The 24,657-nt window shown below is 42.7% G+C and overlaps 1 protein-coding gene across 1 annotated transcript; it reads left to right on the forward strand.

The window, feature by feature from the left end:
• Nucleotides 1-15,051: 15,051 nt before the first annotated feature.
• On the forward strand, nt 15,052-22,731 carry LOC143122195 (uncharacterized). Its single transcript, XM_076283054.1, has 12 exons — nt 15,052-17,007; nt 17,662-18,035; nt 18,211-18,328; nt 19,777-19,842; nt 20,127-20,331; nt 20,781-20,950; nt 21,097-21,144; nt 21,247-21,479; nt 21,560-21,701; nt 22,230-22,347; nt 22,453-22,544; nt 22,688-22,731. The coding sequence occupies exons 2-12, from the start codon at nt 17,943-17,945 to the stop codon at nt 22,729-22,731; spliced, it is 1,329 nt and encodes a 442-aa protein (XP_076139169.1). The 5' UTR covers nt 15,052-17,007; nt 17,662-17,942.
• Nucleotides 22,732-24,657: the final 1,926 nt, after the last annotated feature.

The following is a 24,657-nucleotide window of genomic DNA, read 5'->3' on the forward strand; positions in this document are numbered from 1 at the left end:
ATATGGTCTATAAGAATAAACCATTTATTTGTATATAAGCAAATGCTACAGTCAATAAGAATGACATTAAAAAAAAAACATACTGTACCTTACCAGTAATACAGGAAGTAAGTATACTGTATTCATTGACCATTTCGGAAAAGAGACATAAAATACATTTGATTCAACAAATACAACTTCCTTATATAAATCAGTATAATATGAAAATTATATACATATATAAAATGTATTATTATTCATGAAAAGCTAGGAATACAATCAACATCACTCAAAACTCAATGTGTTCTAAACATTTGAAAGTGGATTACATACTTGTGCCTGTGGAGAATAAACACATACACACATATACACACAAACTCATACCCACACACACACACTTACAGAGGAGGATAGGGAAAGGTGGGGTGGGGAACCTGAAGGTTGAACACAGAAGAGCTATGACTCATTACTAAACGCATCCCCTTTTGCAGAATGCCAAATCTGACAGCAATTTGTTTATCAATAAAACAAATTCGCCTACCGTTACACTCCAGGGCCATACAAGCTACTTTAGTTTTATTATGTACGTTTTTTATAACAAGCTCCTGCTATACAGGAATATGTACTTGATGGAAAGACGACCAAGTAGTAGTTGGAGCAGCTGAAGGTGAGGCTGAAATTTCAACGGAAATGCCTACCAGCTGTTGTGATAGATTTCCTCCAAATTTTTTCTGGTTGTAGCTACCAAACCTAGGTTCAACACCAGATTCTGCATTGCATTGTCAAACTTGAAATAACAAGAAGCTACTGACAATGGCAATGTCAATGGAGAAAAAGTGCTTTCTGGTATTCTGCGTTTGTTGGAGTACACAATATGTATTCATCATTTGGTCAATGTCCCCTGATCCCTGCCAAGACTTGGTTCCCCAGTAGCAATGGATATTAGGGAGGGAAGTGAACCCCATGTAAATGATCAATCCCAGAAACCTGTGAAACTCTTCTGGGGTCTTTGTCCCATGCCCCTGCACTGTTTGCATACGACGGCCTACTAAGCACAAGCTCCCATTCCTTCCGGTTGGTAAAACCACATATGCCTGGTACAACAATGTGAGTAAAAAAGAACATAACAAGTCTATTTCACACAGTGTTTTAGTCTGCACCATCCTACGCACGGCACATAAATCTATACCTTCTTCCTCCATCCCCTCATGGTCTTCAGCATTGTGAGCGCAAGCTCATGAGCAGTCAGCTACCTCTTCAGGCTTGCGAGAAGGTCTGTGTAGGTCTTGTCATCCATCTGAAACAAGAGCGAAATCATACAAATACCTTTATTAATGTAAACAATAAAATCACAAAACTACAGATTTGTGCATGTATGCACACAAAAGAAGAGGTAGCCTAAACTATTGAAGCATCCTCAGAATATACTCGAAATATTTCTAAGTAGGCCTATGAAAAGTCATTGTATTACACATGGGTTTAGCTACCCTAAATCTGATTGCCTGTCTGGCATCAAGATAAAGACAGATTACATTTCACCTAGTAACAAACTGCTGAAATGCAATAATGACATTTCTAACAGAATATGTGATTTCACATCTTATTTTCTACAACTACATATTGAGAGGAGTAAAAATATCGCTCAACTTATGTCATGTCAGAACGTAACGCAACTTGAAACGCGGCGCCCATTGATTTATTCAGCTTTGGTTTGCTATACTGTCTTGCCAATATAATGCTTACCTAACAAGCAAATTGGTACTAGAAAACAAACTTACCTACAGGTTATATACTAACAGGTTTTTAAATGAAACTGTCAAATGAAAATAACTGACATCAAAAGCAAACGATAATATTGCAAGCAGTTCAGAATTATACAGTTAGCTAAAGTTACGTGACGATGCACTAGCCCCCCGCTAAGCCATAATGTTGACGCTGATGAGAAAGCATATTACTGTCAAATAACATGATTTAAGGACTTCAAATGAAGATAAACCATAACTAGAACCAATGTAAAAACAATATTACCTCAGTTTATCCAGCTGTGTGGTTTCCAGTCGAGGTAAACTCCAACTTAAGTGCAGGTGGCATCCGGCTGTCCACGTCAAATGCACGGACTGAAGTGAAAATATTTTTTCAAGACTCATCTTCATGTATCCAAAACATTTCGCGCCATAAACCCCTTAACCAATCATATCAAATTGAAGCTTATGTTGTCAGCATTACGGGGAAGATTTCAGAAATAAAATCAGGCATTGGACAGCTGAGATATTAGACGATTGGCCATCGTTACTTTTGTAACGAAATTAGAACGGTCGGGCTCGTAAGGGTTAAACACACATCAGCTAAGTCTAGAAATTCTTCACATATTTCTAGCTCTTCCCCTTCTCCATTTCCTAGTCAATTGTCATATCGATCCTGATCATATTTTTGTTCTTTCTTATCCTCACTGGGGCAGTCTCGGGCCCAATGCCCTCGACCCCCACACTTGTTACTATCATCACCCTCATTCTCATAATCTCTACGTCCTGGCTTATTTTCACCCTGTCCTCCTCTTCTTCTGCTATTGCCTCGGCCTCTGCCTCGGCCACGACCTCGGCCTCTGCCTGTTTGTCCTCCTGTTCCTTGCACTGCCGTTACAAATGCTTCTACCAATTTCCCTGATTCTTTTTTTCCCTTCTCTTTCTTCTTGTTTTGTGCTGTCTTCTCTGCGTGTTTAGCTTGTTCCATAAACTCGGCATAGCTGCTGTCCTAAAGGAGACAAAATGTTTTTCTATCCAACCTTTTATCTCTGGCCTGAAACTCTGGAGCAATGCTTGTTTTAATTGTTGTTCATAGATTTTCTTATTGTCTTCAGTATCTGTTTTTAAACCACTATAGGCTTTAAACACTTTTTCAAATCTGTCTCTAAACTCCCAAACATCCTCATTATCTTTTTGTATTGTGGCATGTATTTTGGTGTAATCGCAATGTTTTTTGAACATTAGTCTACATTTATCCTCTAAGTTCTGAAGGAAAAATAGGAAGAAGAAATCACGAGCCCGACTAGCATTCTATAAAGACCCATTTAAGTTTGTTAAGTCTTTATTCGTAATGCAGAAGAGTGGTAGTCTTTTGGAACCTAAGCAGAAGCTTGAGGAGTATTTAGAGGGAGTGCACAAAGATAGGGAGAGGTTCAGGGAGATGGTACTTCCTGCTGATATCCCACCTATTGGTGAATTAAGTAGCCAATGCGACGATAGTCCACCAAGGTGGAAAGAGGTGCAAGAAGTAATAAAACGTGCAAGGGCCTCTTCAGCCCCGGGACCTAATGGAGTGCCCTACCGGTTGTATAAGAGTGCACCAGATGTTTTAAGATTTTTATGGCAATTAATGAAGATAGTTTGGAAAAAGCAGAGTATTCCCAAGGCTTGGCGGAGGGCTGGGGGAATATTTATTCCCAAAGAAAAGGACGCAGTGGAGATTAATCAATTTAGGCCAATTAGTCTACTGAATGTTGAAGGGAAGGTTTTCTTTAGTGTGGTGGCACGGAGACTGACAAATTACCTTGAAAGGAATAAACTAATTGATACCACGGTGCAAAAAGCTGGAATTCCTGGCTTCTCCGGGTGCTTAGAGCATACCAGCATGATTTGGCACCAAATTCAATTAGCAAAGCGTGAGAAGAGAGACTTGCACGTTGTGTTCTTGGATTTGGCTAATGCTTTTGGGTCTGTGCCGCATAGTCTGTTGTGGGAGGCCTTTGATTATTTCAGAATCCCAGGTAGCATTAAAAGCCTAGTAAAAGCATACTTTCTGGATAGTCAATTATGTTTTACTACAGCTGATTACACCACAGGTTGGCAACAACTTGAGATAGGAATCATGGCCGGATGTACCATCTCCCCACTTGCTTTTACAATGGCAATGGAGGTCATTATTAGGGCCTCAAAATGGGTAGTGGGCGGGGAGAAGTTGCAGGGAGGGCCACGCCTCCCCCCGATTCGGGCTTTCATGGACGACATGACAACCTTGACGACAACCGTTCCATGCACCAACAGGTTGCTGGGTAAGTTAAATAGTAATCTACAATGGGCCAGAATGAAGGTGAAACCAAGTAAGTCTAGGAGTCTCTCAATTATTAAAGGGAAGGTAACAGATAAGAAGTTTGCTATAAATAAGGAGGTGATTCCCACAGTTCTGGAGAAACCAGTGAAGAGCCTGGGAAGGTGGTATGATGCAAGCCTTAGTGATAAATCACAGGTTGAAGACTTGAGACAGGTCACTAGGCAAGGTATTGCAAAAATTGACAAGTCGGGGCTGCCAGGTAAGCTCAAGCTGTGGTGTTTGCAGTTTGGTTTGTTGCCTCGGCTAATGTGGCCATTGACAGTTTATGAAGTTCCTCTGTCAAAGGTAGAGAGGTTGGAAAAAATGATCAACTCCTTTGTCAGAAAATGGCTCGGAGTCCCACGCTGCTTAAGCAGTGTAGCCTTGTATGGGAAGGGTATTGTAGAGTTGCCAATATCTAGTCTGACAGAGGAATTTAAGTGTGCTAAGGCTAGATTGGAATTGACTCTTACTCAGTCCAAGGACCCAGTGGTGAGGAAAGTTGCACCCTCAGTTAATGCAGGGAGGAAGTGGAACCCAGAGCAGGCAGTTAAGCAAGCTCAATCAGCATTGAAGCATAGAGATATAATGGGCCATGTTCAGCACGGGCGGGGGGGTCTAGGGGTGGGTGCAAGTAAACCCTTGTGGAGTAAGGCTTCTGCAGGAGAAAAGAGGAAAATGGTAGTGGAGGAAATGCATAGACAGGAGGAGGCTGTAAGATGTACTAAGGCAGTGTCGCAGGCAAAACAAGGGCAGTGGGTGAACTGGGAAGGGGTGGAAAAAAGACAGATTAAATGGAAAGATCTATGGGGCATGGAAGCTAGTAAGATCAGATTTATGTTAGGTGCTACATATGATGTGCTCCCATCTCCCAAGAATTTAAGTCAATGGTTTGGTGAGGATGATAAATGCATACTTTGCTCGTGTGTGGGCAGTCTCCACCATATCCTATCAGGATGCAAGGTAAGTCTCACCCAGGGGCGGTATACGTGGCGTCATAACCAGGTATTGAAATGTGTGGCAGCGGCAATAGAGGATAAAAGAAGAGAAGTCAATTCATTAGCAGCTAGTAAAGGGGTAAGGCAAATTAACTTTGTACGTCAGGGGGATAAACCTTGTTCCGCGAAGGCCAGGTGCAAAACCGGCCAGTTGAAAAATGGGGCGGGCTGGGAAATGAAGGTTGATCTTGGCCAGCAGATGGCGGTACCTCCACATATAGTGAGTGCTAAGCTACGTCCTGACGTAATTCTATGGTCGGATTCAGAGAAGATAGTTTACTTCATTGAACTCACTGTTCCTTGGGAAGACAGAGTGGAAGTGGCCAATGAGCTGAAGAGAGCTAAATATACTGAAATAGCAGAGGAGGCAGCTAAGCGAGGTTGGAGTGCACGATTAAGGCCTATTGAAATCGGTGCACGTGGGTTTGTGGCCAGATCTGCTATTGGCTTGCTGTCTGAATTGGGCATTTGTGGTCGAAGTCTAAGGCAGGTGGTTAGTAACATGTCCTTAGCAGCAGAACGGGCAAGCGAATGGTTGTGGGTAAGGAGAAGTTACCCTTCCTGGGGCGCAAGCTAAGGTAGGCTAACTGGCTCATTTGTTTTGGTCGTGGGTAAGGAGAAGTTACCCTTCCTGGGGCGCAAGCTAAGGTAAGCTAACTGGCTCATTTGTTTTGGTGGTGGGTAAGGAGAAGTTACCCTTCCTGGGGCGCAAGCTAAGGTAAGCTAACTGGCTAACTGGCTCATTTGTTTTGTTTTGTGCCTAGGTTGATGGTACTTGGCTAAGGTTCTTTATGGTTTATGGTTCAGTCCACATCAACGGGACGGACCGACCTAGCCAACTTAAACCATGCCTAGGTTGGTTAAGGGTATTTGGATGCTTGTTGTGGTAATATGGGGCAGCATGGGGCGTAAGCTAACTGCTAACTACTGGCTAATTTGTTTTGTGTTTGGGATGGGGCCTAAGATAATGGGCTAAGCTAACTGGCTAATTTGTTTTGTGTTTGTGATGGGCTGTGCCTAGGGTGATGGTACTTGGCAAAGGTTCTTTATGGTTTATGGTTCAGTCCACATCAACGGGACGGACCGACCTAGCCAACTTAGACCATGCCTGGGCTGGTTAAGAGTATTTTGAGTATTGGATATTTCAATGTGGTAATATGGTGGTAGCATGGAGGGGAGTGTCTCCAGGACGCTGGTTTCACTGTTAAGCCTTCATGAGGTGTCGTGGGCCTAACTTAACGAAACATCGGTGAATGAGGGTGCCCACTTGATAACCCCAATGACATGCCGCATACTATATAGGCTACTGCTGTTGGATAGGCCATTTGCATTGTGCTTGTGACCATTTGTTGGCGGATTTGTGGGTAGTGTGCTTTTTAAAGTTAAACTTGAGCAGGGGCTTCTGAATGTGTTTTTACCTTGGATTTTGGCACAAGGGATTTTAACATCTAATCCTGTGTATTAATGTAATGAACTTGTTGATTTAGTTCAGTGGAGTTGGGGGCATATGCTGTACCACCTGTATGGGCTACAAAACTGTCTTTCACGCGGCTCCAATCGGAGCCCATTTTACAGCGGAACATCCTTTCGACCTCGAAACCATTCAGGTGGTACACAAGTATTATATTTTTCATTTCGTCGCAGAATTCGTCGATCTGTGCTTTGTGAGAGGCTACTCCCTCAATTGCCTTCTTCACGTCCTCTTGGGTCCATGTCCTTTAGACATGCATTATTCGACGGTTGTCAGCACTTTCTTGTTCGCCTGGCCTAAATGTTGGATTAGGTAATTCTACCATTGGGAACGCGTTTATTTTAGGCGGCTGTGGAGGCCAGCTTGGCGTTTTGTCATCATAATCAAAATCATCGACGTCATACAGATATGTATGTGCAGCGGCTGGTGTTTTTTCTTCACTTAATACTTTTCCCACCCCTCCGTCCATCCTAGGGGACCAATCCCACATCGTGTTGTCTTTAGTGCGCTGTGACCGTATTTTGGGGGCTTCTCTATCTAGAGACCGTCCTCGTCTCAGCGAGGGATACAGGGGCTGTGGAGCCACCACGGGCGACGGTGCGGCCACGGAGGCATTACCCACAGCTGCTTGTGGTTGTGGTCCGTTGTAAGGAGGTGGTGAGGTGCAAGGCATATTGTCTTCTTCTTTTACATACGCTACGGTACATTTTTTCCGTTCTTTTATTTTATTTTCGCGCTTTCTTGCCTCCTCCAACCATAATTTAGCTGCATCAATTTCTTTTTGGTGCTGTGTTTTTATACCATTTTTCTTTTTCGAGTGGTGCATCATTATGTCGCGTAACAATTTCGAACAGCCAGGAACTGTTACTTTGCCTTCAAATTCGAACTTATCTTTCCATCGTGTTAGCCAATTTTCAATTCCTGGGTGAATTTTGGACATAAATTTGGCATCGCCTTTCAAAGCATTTTCTTTGTCTTGGGTATTACCCATTTTTACAAATAGGGGGTTATACTGTATCGTCCTCAAATGGGCAAACAACAAATCTAGAAGGCAAGCTTTTAGATACAGGTGTTAACCTATACCCGGCCTTCTCTGGGTGATCACACAGATTCTGTTGTTCGTTTTAACTTACAGATAATCCCCTCATTCACTCACATTCAAACACATTCAAAACTTTCCCTTTCTTGGAGACTTTTAGGTGGGACTCGAACCCCCTGTAGTACTCTCCTGATAAACTCAGGTGGGACTCGAACCCCCCTGGTAGCTACTTTGTTTATCCTTACTTTTAAACAGCTGTATATAGAAAAGAGCAACTTAATGCGATCTTTCCCTTTCAAACATAGTCCCAGACTAGTTTTTACTCACGCTGTTATGGTTCTGCTCTGTTGCTATTCGGATCCCGTCAATCCAGTCCAGGGCCTGGTCGCCGTCGGTTGGCCAGCACGGAATTCACCGTACTGGGCTTTCCACGGTCCCGGACCGCGGGCTGTGCACAGTCTTCAACTTCGATCAGTCCCAGGAGCTTGGGTGTCTTGGGATCCGGCTCGAAGGACCAAGTAATGTCATGGAATTTACCTCAACATATTAGACACAAGAACCACAACACGTAGTATTGGTTTGCTCACAGACTCTTGGCGCCACGAGGAGAGAGTGCTAGTGAAAGGTTTGAAACCCCTCACCATCAGTCTCTGAACCTGCAGCCCAAAAAGCTATCTTTTATTGTACAGATGCACACAGAAAAACAGGATGCCAGACATCTATCTCCTTCAGCTTGATTTCCTCAAAACCCACGCACAGACGCACAGAGGTGGGGGGCCTTTTCCTGTGCGTCCCAACTCGAATTGTGTGTCCTTGAAACTCAGCATAATATTTTTGCTTACAGAGGTGATTTATATATCTGCTTACACAGGTGTTTTATACAATGATAATAATAATTCCTTTACAGCTACTCAAAGGTGCTATTTCACACGCATTATAGCGACCCCCACTCACCGGGTTTAGGTGGAAGGTGTTAATAGACGATTGGCGTAGCCTACAGTGGACTAGGGCTGTCAAAATTGCTCAAAAATGACGTTTGAATAACCCCTCTAAAATAAACACATGTATTCGAATATATTGGAATATCTAGGCTATATTATTTGCGCATTATGTCAGTGACGTGCATCATGTCATCTGTTTTTAACTTTTTGTATGGTTATTGCTTGACAGGGGGGATCCCAAGCAGCTTTCAGCCATGGCATTTCCTAATTCACCCGACACTGATATTATTATTATTACTGATATAACTATTTCAGCATAGCCTATAAGCAGTTTAATTAAATGTAATGTTAGATGTAAACAAACGGGCTACTTGGTGAGGCTTGGCCTCACAGATGCGCTCGTGCCTTAAATGGCAATACAAATCTTCACGATAGGCCTAAGTTATTAACTGACCGCCCGATTCACGTTGGCTGGGGGGCAGGGGGGGCCATCAGACATTTGTTCCCAAGGGTCTATGAATTGTTAATCCGGCCCTGCCCCCAACGAATGCAGTTTTCCACCTCTGAGACAGCTTAAAAGAAGTCTAGAGGACTCCTAACTCACTAAGACCTACTTACTGTAGGTTGCGCAAACCACAGGCCTTTTTTTTGGTCAAGCCTGCATTCGAGGCAGGACTGCTGTTGCAGTCAATAAGTAGGGCAAATTACGAAACCAAAACGTGGGTCATAGTTGTCTAAGCCTCTGCTGTGAGGCCAAACCCATGAACAAAGACGCATTGATATCTGCAATAGAGTTTTTTTTGGCGAAACAAGCTCACAGCCGAACGAGTCATAGCACTGAAGGGAGAGGCAACTGGCATGTGATCTCCCCACGGGCCAATGGATGTAAAAGTTTTCTCCTGTGCCTACGATATTTAATCCAGTGTTTTGTCAAGTTGCAAAATGCTATTCGTTTTAACGATTTTTTATGATAGTATGAAGTACTTTTTGTATAGGGTACTATCTTAATTGCATTATACTCAATACTTGACCAATGGCTATTGCATCTGTCTATTGAAAGTGAGAATGTGGCATATGACAGCCGCCGTTGCACAGCAGTTACCAGTCCCCTGTCCAAGAGTTCGAATCTGGGTTAAGATTTTGACAACAATATTGACATCGTTGTTTACCTAAGTTTATCTTTTGTGCAGATCATATTATCAAAATCAGAATCCGCCTTCTTTGCTTGGTTTGTGTAAACTAACAAGGACCCCCCCCCCCCTCCATGAAAATCAAAGGCTAGGCTACATATTCTCAGCTGACTCGTCAAAAGGTGCGCACCACCTTATTATTATCTGCAGGTGTGTGACTTTTACTTTTCAATTTTACGTGCACATGGCTGCAAATTGACTTTTAATTTATGTATTTTCTGCCTTGGGCATTTTAAAATATGGATGTATGGTGGTTAGAAGTGTAAATATAAATTAGAAACCTAAATATATTTATAATTATTAATTTGCAAACAAATAACTGGCGTCAGTGACGTCTTTGACATGAAGATCCCTGGAACTATGCTTCTACTAGACTAACTACACAACTTTACGATAGTGGTTGCGAACGTTCGTTGCTACTATGGTTTTGGGAAACACTAACGTAGTGTAACGATGCATTGGACTAGGCCTATGTAAGTTCCAAATATGAATGTAATTCTGCGGCATAAAACAGATGTATTTGTTTATTGTACAGAAAAATAAAAATGACATGTCAAGCAGTCAATTGACTACATTGCAGTCAAGAAACAGGGCAAATTAATTTACGAAACCAAAACGTGGGTCATAGTTGTCTAAGCCTCTATAGCGTAGCCTGTTAAAAATGTCGCAGAAGCCTACCCAAGGCTACAGATTCATTACTTAGTTATTTCTCTACTGGCTCAATTATCACACCACTGTTTTGATTTGCGTAGTTGCTTTACCCCAACACTGATAATAATGTAGACAGCAAATTTCGATTTTCGTTACCAGTAGTCAAGCCTTAAGCCATACCCAAGTAGCCTAAATCGAGGTAAATCGAGCTTTTTCAGAAGGGGCGGCAGGCAGAGCAATGTACAGTGGCAGAGCGACGCACAGTGGCTGAAAGTGGTACTAAAGCTTCACGCAGCTTCACGCCTCGTAATGCGCGACTGAAGTGGCCATTTGAAAGCAATGCCCACTGTAGTATCAGTCTAGTTCTGTAGGCTACACAATCATGGGGAAGACTGCTGACTTGACAGCTGTCCAAAAGACGACCATTGACACCTTGCACAAGGAGGGCAAGACACAAAAGGTCATTACTAAAGAGGCTGGCTGTTCACAAAGCTCTGTGTCCAAGCACCCTGGAGAGGATTGTGAAACAAAACCCATTCAAAAATGTGGGGGAGATTCACAAAGAGCGGACTGCAGCTGGAGTCAGTGGTTCAAGAACCACCACGCACAGACGTATGCAAGACATGGGTTTCAGCTGTCGCATTCCTTGTGTCAAGTCACTCTTGAACAAGAGACCGCATCAGAATCGTCTCGCCTTGCCTAAAGACAAAAAGGACTGGACTGCTGCTGAGTGGTCCAAAGTTATGTTCTCTGATGAAAGTCAATTTTGCATTTCCTTTGGAAATCAAGGTCCCAGAGTCTGGAGGAGGAAAGGAGAGGCACATAATCCACATTGCTTGAAGTCCAGTGTCCAGTTTCCACAGTCAGTGATTCCTGCTGTCAATGTCAATGCACAGTCAATGCTTCCTGCTGCTGGAGTGACCTTAACCCCATAGAAAATCTATGAGGTATTGTGAAGAGGAAGATGCGATACACCAGACCCAACAATGCAGAAGAGCTAGTGGCAGAAGAGCCACTATCAGAGCAACCTGAGCAGTGTGTTATGGGCAGGCCGAGGCACAGCATCCAAACTAAGCTAAGCTTCGTTGTCTAGGGTATATTATATTCTTCTTAGCTGAAGCCTCGGACCACCGCTCAACGTTAACGGCAAAACCCCAAAACGTTACCTTACACACTGGCCCTACGTGGTGTGGAAGTAAGACCTAGGTAAGGGACTGCTTCCGGAGGGATTTTGAGTGCTTCAATCAAAAGTTGCATGACCCTCCCCTGCCTGCAAGAAAATTTTCAACGACCCTCCAACAGTCTTTTCAAAAAAGACATGACCCTCCCCAGCCAATTGTCGATACCTTCTGTCCACACTTTTAAGCACCATGAAAACACATCGACTTAAGCTACCGTTCTAAACCCACCCTCTGCTTTCTGATCTTACACATCACACTTCACCAAGATGGTGGCCATTTCAGTAGATTTACTCACTAACATTGTTGTGGAAACACAATAAGCATGGAAACTAAATGCACACTTCCTGCAACTACATTAGCCTACTTGAAATAAGTTACTCCTCTAGTAAGTATTCACATGAAATAAAACAATAAAACATTGAGACCATTCAACAAAGCACACTGGGTAATAACAAATTCAACACATGAACTTGTTGCTATGGACTCGTCTCTAGGCTTCCTCAGTCATTGTAAAGCTGCCGAAGCTGAACATTATCCAAAACTCAATTTCTCAGACGAGCGTCAATTTGGGAGATTGCTACACTCCTTCCTTCTCAAATGACTTAAAAAGGGACCGAAAAATACCTAACATGCCAACTTTTTCCGGGTTTAGGCCTATCATTTTAACTTTTCCCCACTGTCTTGCCATTTTAATATTTTCCCGTAGAATATCTCATATTACTGTAATACTCTCATAACATTAGTCCTGCATTCTGGCCTGTCTCTGTGTTGTCACCCCTTGCCCTTCCAGTGAAACAGATGTATTCAAATCATCGTTTTGCTTGCTTGAATGCGAACTCAGAGTGATGTTAACCCTATTTGCACTTGTTGCTGGTTACCAATAAATACTATATATTTTTTTGCAAACAACAAAAACAGAAAGGATGGAGACAGCAAAGCTAGAGATGGGCAGGAACAGGGTCAATTGGTAGAAATGCTTGTCAAAACATTAGGAGCTGGATGTGTGGATGAATGAAGCACAATATGCTTTTTAAGCATGCACATTGTTTAAAGTTAGGCTACACGATAAACTACAAGTAAACCAAAGTTAAATTTAGCTTTTTTTAGGGCTGGATATAGTTGACCAAATGGATATAGGCTGTTAGGCGTGAATAAAGTAGGCTATTTGTTGCTCCAACCCTTCCAACGTTAATAGGGACGAATGTTGACATTTTCCGTATTTTGCGTGAGAAACCCGGGAAATCACCCTTCATTGTTCAATGTTGACAGCTATGGAACGAAAGAGAACGTTATATGGCGACAGAAATCAACAATCAAACAAGCCACTTTGATTTTTTGCTGTTTTCATTGATAGGCTACAAAAGACGTGACCCTCCCTCGCCAGCAAGACATTTTTCTATGACCCTCCAAAGTGATTGAGAAAAAACACATGACCCTCCCCAATAATTTATTGATGCATTTTGTACTGGGTCAATTTGGGAGCTTGCATGCTACCACTCCTTCCTTGAAATGCCTTGAAAAGGCTGTCGTTTGCACAATTTCACAAATAATCACTGGAACCGCTACCTGAAGGCTACCTGACAACTTTTTCCGGGTTTATCACATATTTGAACTTTATTTCCCGCTGTCTCGAGCTGCAGGGCCATGGCAACTCGACGGGTGCGGGGCCTTTTCACTTACGTGCATGAAGTCATGCGATAGCCTACTTTACCTGTCGGTGCATTTTAATAGTAGGCAACACCAGCTTGTCTTTAAGAGGGGAAATTTATGGCAAGCCGTTCATGACATAACGTCTGTCAAAAGGACGCCTCCACGTGTAGATTTTTTACTTCTTCAGGAGTAAAAAATAGACGTCTGAGCGTCAGACGTCAAATTTTTATGTGTGCCACGCGCAAAAACTTTGCGTCTGACGTCAGAAGTTAAAAAATGACGTCTGGGTGATTTGCTGCAATCAGGGGGTCAAGAGCGTGCAGATTAGCTTCGGCATGTTAGCATACAGCATTTTCAAATATGGCGCTGCATGGAGCATTTGAAACCAGCTTCGTGCACGAAAATCCGTGTTGGGCACGAGCTCTCATGCGCGTACATGTTGGTGGGTGGGTACCTATCCGGCGGCTACAGCCAAACATTATTCAGTGCGTATTTCTTGAGGAGCCTATGAGAAGACGTGCATATTATGGTTGTTTATCCATCATATGACAAATAAAGAAAATTTTATTGATCTTGTTTCGTTGTTGTTTGTCCCGAACAAACATAGCCTAAACATGATGAAGACAATAAATTACACAACAGTGGCATAAAGACCTTGCCAGAGGCTGAAGCACTAGGCTACTACATTTAAACACAATTATTGCCGCGAGGCATTCCAGCCTACGAATTTAATAAAAAGTAAACCATGCATAATTAAAAAAACAAAAAATCAATTTAGGCTACTTCGCTATGCAATAAGGTTTCCATTAGAGCACAGCGCACGTTCAATGAATGAAGGAAAGGCCTTGTCTCGCAATAAACAGCTGGAAATTCCAACACTTTTTCAACTACACGAAACTTTACAGTGATCATCAAATACCCTCTAGATTTAAATGCCCATCAGTCTCAACATTTAACTATATAATAAAAGTCAAAAAGTCAATTAAATCCCATACCAAAACCGAAAATCGTCCGCGTTTGATAGCCTGGTATGCCGCTCCAAACAAAACGTATGTCTCACAATAACGTACAATGTAAGAAATAAAGGTCTGCCTCGAATAAGCCTACCTCAAAAAAATACCTGTGCTTTGCGCAGCCTAAGTAAATAGCAGACCCCGGACATAATTTAGGATTTACGGAAAGTATGCAATCATACGATGTTGGACGCCTGGCAATGCTCTGGCCGTCTACTGTGCCTCTGACACCGCTGCCTCATTTGGATGGTAACTCCACAGGTGAGCGCGAAGATTGGATGTCGTGGATGCGTAAGTAAACTGTTTTTTGCTGAGTCCGCAGACAACATTCTCTTTAACGGTTACTTTACCATCTGCGGTGTACAACTCAAAGTAAGATACCACATTTTAGATGAGTTGGGGACGTAATTGTCCGCTCAGGCTGACCGTTCTGTGCGTTATCTTCAATAATATTGAATATCTTCAATATTATTTTCAAAACAGGGTGGCTATTAAGGGCTCTGGCTTGATTTGGTCATGGGCGCTAGAATACGTTTAGAGCACCCGCTATGAGATGGCAAACAATAAAATAAAAAACAAACTAATCATAGACTGTAAAAATGCGCTACACTTGGCACTAAAAACAGAATAGTTTATTTATAGTTCGACTATGGATATTTCACGTCATGTTCGAATGCATATTTGCAGCAGGACAGCAGGCAGACTGCTCTTAGTTAGAGCCGCTGTTATCCAATGAAATTAAGTTGCGCTACAGGGCGACTCCACTCGGACTCCATGCGCGTTCCCGAGCAACTTTTTCTTCTTCTTGTTATGAGGCAAGGACTTTATGTGCATTATCGCCACCCTCTTACTGGAGGACGACTCTCTTTTTACAGAATATCCAATAAAAATTGACGTTGGTCCATGCGTCATTTCCAGCTTTGTAACTTGGCGCATGGTCAGAGCCGACTGGCGCTGGATCCGAACCCCAGTGTTCAAGATGGCGTTGACTATGAATTGGCCGGATTTACTAGCCTAGCCTCCACCATTCATTTGTATGGAGGGCGGGACTTAGTCACTCTCTCCAGTTATATATAATACCTCCATGGCTGCAATGCCAGAGCCTTTGTGCCAGAGTAGACACAGCATTGGCTGCTGGAAACAGGAAATGCAGCCGCTCAACCCGGTCTCACGGTTTAACGTGATATCACCACGAAAGTAAATCTGTTCAGGGGTGCTGCCATCACGATTTCGGCCCTTTTTTCGTGATAGAACAACACTTCCCTACCCTATTCATTTTAATGCGCGAGGCATAAAGCCGCCGCTGCGAGCGCTAACCGGTGACTGGGGGACAGGAGGAGAGACATTTGCGCGTCGGGTTTTAAAAGATTTTACCATTTCAAAATATATGAAACAATTCCCGCTAGTTCATAATAATAAAAGTTTAATTCCTTGTCGTTTGTTTGCAATAACCTCGCCAGTTTAAGACTAAGCAGCCGTGAATCGTGATCCCAACACATTTTGTCATGATGGCCCAAGATCAACGAATGCGTCTTAGTTGTTTCCTTTTGTATAAATGAACGCTTTATTCTGAAAACATATGATTCCCGCTAGAAATATAACAATAAAATGTTAATTCCTTGTCGTTTGTTTGCAATAAGCTTTTCAGTTTACGGCCGAGTAGCCTGATGGCCCAAGATCACAATGCGTTGTATGAACGAACGCTTTATTCGGAAAATATATCAGGCTACATAGGCTATTTCCTTCTAGAAGTATAATAATAAAAGGTCAATTACTTGTTATGTGTTTGCAATAAGGTCAGTTTAAGGATAAGCAGTCATAAACCGTGATCGCAACACGCTACTTTTTCCCATGATGGCCTAAATCAAGCTGTGAGACCACCTTGGCCAGTTGTCTTCTTTTGAATTAATGAAGGCTTGATTGCAAAACTACTGCGCATTTGCCGCTACACATAATGTTTGCAAAGCTTAAAGTTGAGAAAACGTTATTTTTCGTGATAGGACAACAGTTCCCTACCCTATGTAGCCTAGGCATATTTTAATGCGCGGTGCATAACGCCGCCGCTATGAGCGCTAACTGGAGAAATTCGCCTTCACCTCGAGTTCTATCATTTTTAGCAAAAGATGAAACCATGCGGTTTCAAATGCAATTGGCCTGTTCTACGCCATTTCTTTAGGTCTAGGCCTACTTTAGCCTACATGTCAGCTCACAATGAATGTAGGCCTATCTTAGAAGTCGTCTTTAATTGCAAAGCCAGCTTAAGGTCGAAAAGTCGTGAATCGTGATCGCAGCACGCCTGCATATCTCCATGATGACCTCACATTAGATGACAGAAGAAATTGGGTTTTGAGTTTTTCCACTGTCTTCGCCTCATGCGAGTGGCATTGTAAAATCTTAGGGCTTAGGGCTGAAACAGGTCGAAAAACATGATAGGGCTAAAGTCTTACAACATCCAGGATGCTATGGTGTTTTATCGTGATCTGATAACGATAATGTGCCGCAACCATGCCAAATAATGCTCAGTTATCAATTGTGACTGACTGTAGACTATGCATTGTGGAAATGTAGGCTACAGTAGGCCTAGGCCTACTACACATTTCCCACTAGATGTGAAATAATATAGAGCTAAAGAAGAAGAAATAACATTGAGTTGATTCCTCCTTCGATTCAGTTTGCAAAACAAGGCATCTCATCCGCAACTACGGGAAGTCGTAGGTATTTTTCGTGATGTGATCACCCCCACCCAACCCTAGGCCTAATTGGTCACGTGTCTCTCTTCGCGCCACCGACCACCGTCTCGCGAAGCAGGTAGGCCATGACTTCACATGGTGCTCTGCATTTTGATTAAAATATGACAGATTGTTATTGATTTTGTGACATAAAATTGTGTAAGAGTTTGATAAGTATTGATTAACTTGTCTTGAAGCCAAGACCTTAAAAAAGTGAATGATAGGCTTTGTTTTCAACCCAGCCTCTCCTTAACCCATGCAAGGCTAAAACCTGCATGGTCATAGCCTATGTTAGTATCACTGTCCTGAAAGTTGCCCTCACTAAATATAGAGTGCAGGCATAGGCTAACATACTCTGTCTTATGTTTAGATATTAAAGTAGGCTAAGTTACCTAAATTTCTTATAAATATCTCATGGTGCTGGATTTACAGTTGAATTGCTACTTTGACCTAGGCTGCCTTAGGCCTATTTCTTAAAGGCTGGCTTCTAAGACATGTTTGCCTTATAAGATTGACTTAGTCGTCAGCCACATAAACATGATTTAAACACACTCAAAATGCATTTGGTTTTCTTAAAAGTTTACAGATTCCTTTCACTCGTAAGCTGGCATCTAATCAAGGTCCAGTCAAGGCGCATCAACATGTTTCAGCTTGTTTTGTGTTTTTAAATCATGTTAGATAGCTGAAACCAATGTCAGTCGTCTTTATTTATTTATTTATTTATTTTTTGCAGATTTGTTGTTGGATACTTCCCCAGATTTTGCAAACTTTATCAAAGGCCCTTTTAAGAGCCAAACTCTCTCTCTCTCTCATTATATACATCTCTCACTCACTCACTCACTCTCTCTATCTCTCTCAATTGTTCACTTTCTCTCTCTCTCCCTATACATCCACCTCTCCCTCCCTATAAAAAACATCTCTACCTATATCTCTCACTTGCTGTCTCTATCTCTCCCTATACATCCATCTCTCTTTTTTTCCCTTTCTCTTTCTCTCTCGAGCGCTGTCATCACCATGAGACGCGTTATCAATCCTGATGCCAATTTTGAAGAGGGCAAACAGATGGCTCTCGAGATGGACCTCGATACTTGCTTTGAAGATTACCGTGTAAGTTGTACAATTTGTTGTTTAATTGTAAATTTGCATGTTCTGTAAAGTTTGTAAGAATTCTTTATGCTTGTGAGAGCCTCCAATAGCTATGAATAATTCTCTTGAAATGGGTGAACAGAAATTCTGAAACTTCACACAATTTTGACTGCAACTTCATGTTTAACTTTTCTAGAGGGAATTGGAGGAGCGCAGAAGTGCTGCCCCACCAGCACCTAAAAGGGGTAGGCAAGGCAAGGGGGCAGGCAAGCCAAGGGGTAGGCGTGGAGGGCGCCCCAAAGGCTCAGCTGCAGGTATAATCAATTCAGTTACTCATCATTATTTGTGTTTTCAAGAGTTATTCTTATTGTCAAATATCAACTTACACCCTTGTTAGTTAAGAAACATAAATTTGAATTTGTTCATATCTAAAACACAAAGATTGTAGATGGTCGGTGCAAGATATGTACATCCTGGAACCACGATCACATGGTGGGGGAGGGCAGGGTCCAGAGGCATGCTCTGTAACATTGAGAATATTTAAAAGCCTTGTTTTTCTGATCAATGAATGTTCATTTCAGATTACAGTATCATGCTCTCCAAACCCTTCTGCCCATTAAAGGAAAATGTTGCAATAGGATGACTGCCCTTATCTGTCCACTTAATAGCTGATTCCCTTGGCTGTTGTACTGACATACAAATACATATTCAGCAGTGTGACATTAATGTTCTGTATGTTTTACCTTAATTAAAATCCGTTCTAGGTGGTAACATTGTGAAACATGCTTGAGTTAGATTTCGCCTGTGTGTGTCCAAGGTTTTGGCCTATCTGTATAATTTATATGAAGCCTCCGCACTGAATACAGCCCTGGACCAATAATCAGAATGAACATGTGGCAGGAATTTTACTTACTTAAACTATGTTAAAGCAACACCAAAGAGTTTTTTGTACCTTAAAATAATGTTTCCAAAATCGTTTCAGTGGTTCATCAACTCGTAACAGGGTCAACGGCAATTCTGCATTCGCTTTGCGGCCTTCTATCGGCTATAACCGCACTATGTAAGTTTGCCAGATCGGGTAGCAGATCTGTAGTTCGATGGAATGAGACATAAGAAACTACAAATTTGACTTGCTTCTGATGTCGCAATACATCGTACTTTTATAAGTCATGCAAAATATTCTACCTTCACTGTGGACATTGTTATTTGCAAAGCCGGTGCTGGATAAACAAATAGTGTGCGTGCGACAGAGGGAAAGTTCTTTGGTGTTGCTTTAAGACACTGCCAGAGATACATAGATAATTTATTCATCACCAAGAGAAAAGTCAGTTGTTGCCTGGTTGGGTGTTGACATGTAACAGCGAAACTACACCAGGCGCGAAGCACCAAACGTTCCGTTCACGACGCGTAGAATCCATTTTAGAAGAATGGTCTATTTTTTTCGAACGTACGTGCCGCTATCACTTCTGGTGTAGCTACTTCCATTGATAATAGTGGAAGCTAATTGTTGCAGCAGACGCAACGCGAACGGAACGCTTCAGTTACGTGCCTGGTGTAGCTCAGCCCTAATTGTTGTTGATTATTAAGATTGTACAAGTAGGTAAATCTGTCATTGCTGTCTCCCCAATATAGTTTGAATCATAGCCTATACAGGTATTTACTAAGATAGACAGACAGATGCATGCTTTTTTATCCAAAAGGAAGTAAATGTATTCTGCAGTGTCATTGACTTACTGTGTGCAATCTTTGGTCTGTCTTATAGTGGTTCCCTTAGAGACTGACCATATTGCTGAAGAGCCTCAGTCTGTGGACCCTCAAGTGGAATTTGGTACAATATACTTTCTTTATATGGATGATTTGTGGATATGTGATGAGTTATAAGTCATGCATAGGCCTATTGGATGAAATTTGACTTGGTTACTAGGCTACTTATCATACTTGAATTATGAGGTGGAAACCTTGAAGTCCATCCAAACGCATCACATCAATCGCTCTGACAGGGTAGAATTATTATTCTTAGATTTGAAGAAGTGGCTTCCCAGCATATCAGTCTACGGTTTTGGAGAAATCATGACATTATGCTGTTGATCTAAATTCATATTGTCTTTGCAGAAAGAAACATGGAACTCTTGGAGGCTTTGGATGTGCCTGGGATGAACACGGCTTCATCTTCCACTTCCACTTCCTGGACTCTTAGGCAGCAAAAGGCTGCACAAAGGTGGAAAGAGGCAAGGCCTTTCCATCTGCAGTGTCTCCTGCAGACCCATAATGTGGGCCATCCTTTGTGCAGCCATTGCAATGAGGCTGCTGTTATTAGGTGGGAAGTCATTCATGTCTGGTTCATGTTGTTTCTTAGAAAATGCTACATGGTAGTTATTGTTTGTTAGTGGTGTAGCCTTGGTCCATTTAACTGGCTAGTATGTGAGACATGCCTGTTCTTGGCACTCAGTTGTCTTGCGTATTCTGGTGGTAACAGATGAACCAGATTATTTTTTTTTCCATTCTTAGGTAAAAAGCTATTATTAGAATAGAGTGGATCAGAATTTTTCATGTTGACGTCAACTCACTTAACCTTGTCAGACCCTCAACACCTCTCTCTATCAGTGATATCTATTAGTAGTGTTGATGAGAATTCACCCAGTTGATCTGTAGTTGTAAATGTGCTCAATGAATACCGATCTTGCATACAGTAAATATGTATGCCATATGATGAATGACGGTCTTAAAATTTAGCCAAGTTGTCTTTTCTCTCTGATACCCTACTAGATGCAGAGACTGCCTTCCACTGCAGTGGTTTTGTGGAAGCTGTGACGTGCAAGGGCACCAGCAATTAGTCCTGCACAATAGAGAGGCCATCCATGAGGGCTTCTTCAAACCCATCTCCCCCAGCACCATAATTGTCAAGGAAGATGTTGCCCATCGTATACAGGAGCAACGTAAGTACATACAAGAGTAGTTGTGCACTGTTTGTTGGTACTTTTGTAAGTAAATTGTGTAAGTACTTTATACTATATTTTTTTTGTGTGTGTAGAATGTGTTTTGCCGGTACTTAATGTGCAAAAATGCCCCTGTGACCTTCCAGACGTGTGTGTGTCCCCGGGAAAGGCAGTCATTCTCATTTCCATCAATGGTAAATGTATTTACACTTCAAATTACTATTCTTGTCATGTCTGTTGGTAAAGTATTTAAAGTACTAACTCTTCGAAATTCATCTTTGTTTGGTTTTGTAAAGGACGTTATGATTTGCACGAGCCCCTGTTTGCTTGCAAAAATTGCAACCAGCAGTGGTCTCCTGAATTTAAAGACATCCTTGCCAGTGGATATTGGCCTGCCTCCATCAGCTCCGACACATTGTACACTTTCGATGTTTTTAGTACGTTCCAGGAGCTTAAAGTTATAGCCCCAACCCTGTCTAGACAGGCTTTTGTCAAGCTCCTTGAACATCGAACAAGATGTGGTGGAAGGGTATGTGTTTACCATATTTCATATATTTGTCTTCACATTTGCAGACATGTGAAAAGCTATTAATTGAATACCTCTTTCAGTCAGGACCTGTGTGTGGGGACACTCTTCAGCGAAGCTTTCTGGAGTACAGCTATTGCCGCTTCGAAGAGTATCAGCTGTCCTGTGGAACGCCTTTAAGCTGCCCTGCCTGTTCACCCGAGATGCTTGCTGTGTCAGTGGATGGTAATAGTGCAAATACTGGCCGTACTTAAATAAAGCTGCCAACAGCCTCCCACACCTGAAACCTCTTACCACTGTAAGGCCGTTCTTGAGTGTCATGCATGCACAAGCACACTCCACCAAGTGTGAGGTAGGTTCATCGCTTCCTTTTCTTAATATTGTCTATATCTGGGGTCTCCAACAGGTAGCTCGCCACCTGGTTAGTAGTATCTATTCAACAACTCAAAGTAAATATAAACATATTTAAGAAGACAAGTCACAACACCAAGTACTATGGAATATATCTATGGAAAATAAAGGTACATCACACTTTAGATGACTGTTTGCATTGCACTGTAAGTGAGTTACATGGTTAGAGATGCAACATTTATCTCTAGGACTATCTGTAATTCCAATGGATAGTAGTAGTGGAGTAGCTCTTGGCCAAATTGATTTTGTCAAAGTAAGTCTAGGAGGTAAAATGTACAGAAATATTAATTAATTTCAGCTTGTGTCAAAGGAAGTGTTGTATGGTTCCATTGATGTATGTAGGTGACATGGAGTGGAAAGAACTTAGAAGGAGCTGGTGCAACAGTGGGAGAAGAGGTAGAGCAAGTCAACAGCTACCTCTCCCGCTGTGCCCTAACTACGAAGTACATGACGAAAGGAGGTGACTGTTACTTACCCTCAATGTTTTTTGTTTTTTTGGGGGCAATTGTTGGTTTTCTTGGGCAATTGTTGTATAACTGTGGCTTTATACATTTTCTCTCAACAGTACGTGTGGACATGCTGACGGTCCATGCCATAGCATGGAACAAAAAGAAAACCCTGGGCTTACACCACACATTGTGTGCCAGATATGTGAAGGTGAGTCTATCATTTAACAAGCTGTTGTTATCTTTTTTGGAACCTGTATAAAGGCCGGGACTTTTATTGTATATGTTCGTTATACTTCCGGTGAAATATCCTGATTTCGTCATTGTGTTTCCTAATACACCTACCTGTTCTAGAAACGGAGCTGTCCACGCTTGGCAGGCTCCGAGTTAAAGTTTAGAATTACCTTAAGTGAAGTTGCCTTTAGTTTCCAAGTCTTCATATTCCCTCACAGTCAATGATGAAACGTAAGTCATGCTGTTGAATTTGTGTGTATTTCCGTTTCTGTTTGCTTGTCTGTAAATCCGTATGTATTCTAAGTTAGTCAGGATATTCTCTGAACCTATTGTGTAGCCTGCATTTCCTACATTTCCTAATGTGCCTAAATGTGTTGAGTATAATGTCTACACGTATCTAAGTTGCCTGTTATTAGCGTTTTAGCACTATTTGCCTCGTTGTTGCTTGAGAATACTTCGGGTAAAAGTTTTCCTTCGTCCTCGTGAGATTCACGTGTACTCGTTCTAACTGCGCTACCTCTTTGGCCACTAGGAGGCTCCAAAGACTGTATAATGTCTGCTCCTTGACTGAGCTGTCTTTCCTATGAGAAATCATCAGTGTTTTATGTTGTATTGGTGGCGTGACTCAGGCACTTATCTGTTAAAGTAACTGCAGATCCTTATTTGTATTTTATAGTGCCTTATTTCTTATTTCTATTTTTCTTGTTTCCCTTTCCTTTTCAGACTGTGTCTGGATTTATGTATTTACGAATATATGTGAATTTGGACCTGAGCTATTTGAGAACCTTTAAGAATACAAGTCAATGATCACACCCCATCGTCTCCTCATCATTCCTCTACCTGGCATTCTAACCGATGCCCCATCTTGGATAACTCCTAATACCTAAACAAACCAGCCATCCCTGTAGCCTCCCCAATATTGGTCCTTCCGAGCCGGACGGAGCATTCAAGATGGAGTTTGGTGAAGAGACAATGTCTGACGCACGTCCCAAACGACAAGTACGCCGACCTCCCCGGCTCGATGACTATGAAGTGGACTATATAGGCTCATCACCTCCTGCAGCAGGGATGTATTCATGTCATTCAAGTCCCCTAACCTCACAGACTTGTCCCGGTAGCCGCCAGAGAGATGCTGCTCACACTGAGAGTCCTCAGCTAGCCCTCAGCTGCCCCCAGGGGAGAGATCTGACCAGCAATGACATCCTACCTGAATACCCCCACCTGCAACGCTCATACCTAGCCCCCCACTTCACACCAGAGTTGAGAGCTATCCGAGAGGAGAACGCTAAGCTGCTCCAAACAAGGCATCACTTCGAGTCAGGCATAGCAGAGCTCAACAAGGCACGAAGCGAGATCAAAGAGCTTATAGAGGTGGCACGCTCACTGAGAACAGACATTGGGCAGTCCAGTGCCCCCGCATCGAACTACCCTACGCACCAACCTCCTCCACGCAGAACTGCAGACACAAGCCGTTCCTTTGCTGTACAGCCTGAGGAGGAGGAAGAGGAAGTGTGGCCCGACCCTCCAGTACGGTGCAAGCATGAGGAGGAACTGCATGAAAGGATGTACAACCTAAAGTTTGAGGCACCAAAGCCAGGCTACGGCCAACCCTCCTATGCCTCATTAGAACCTGCGTACACGCCTGCACCTCCAATGCAGTCTCACCCCCCACCTCTCACGTCTGCACCTCGTAGAAGGGTACCAGCCTACTATACTCATGCACAGTACCCCCAACCTCAACCTCCTGTGTCATTCTCACAGCCACTCGCTCATCCTGCTCCAGCCTATGCCAGGCCATGGCTTGCAGTGCCCAGCTCAGCCTACCCTCCAGCATCAGCCCACAGAGTGGGACCTGCTGCGCCTACACCTTACCTACCTCTGCCTTCCTCAGTGCCTGAAGAACATTATAGGGGTCCAAAGCCCACTATCCCCAAGTTTGCTCGCCCAGACCCTAGTGACTTTGCTCGGCTACGTATAGCCCTGGGGAACCTGCTCCCATCTAATGCTACAGAGCTCTTTAAGTATCAAATACTTGTAGACCACCTGAAGCTAGATGAAGCTAAGCTCATTGCTGATGCCTACCTGAATTC

The sequence above is a fragment of the Alosa pseudoharengus genome, unplaced genomic scaffold (assembly GCF_046254945.1).
Source record: "Alosa pseudoharengus isolate Yale_2024_CS ecotype anadromous, Long Island Sound unplaced genomic scaffold, YU_APseudo_1.1 YU_APseudo_1.1_scf_13, whole genome shotgun sequence".
Classification (NCBI taxonomy): Eukaryota; Metazoa; Chordata; class Actinopteri; order Clupeiformes; family Clupeidae; genus Alosa; species Alosa pseudoharengus.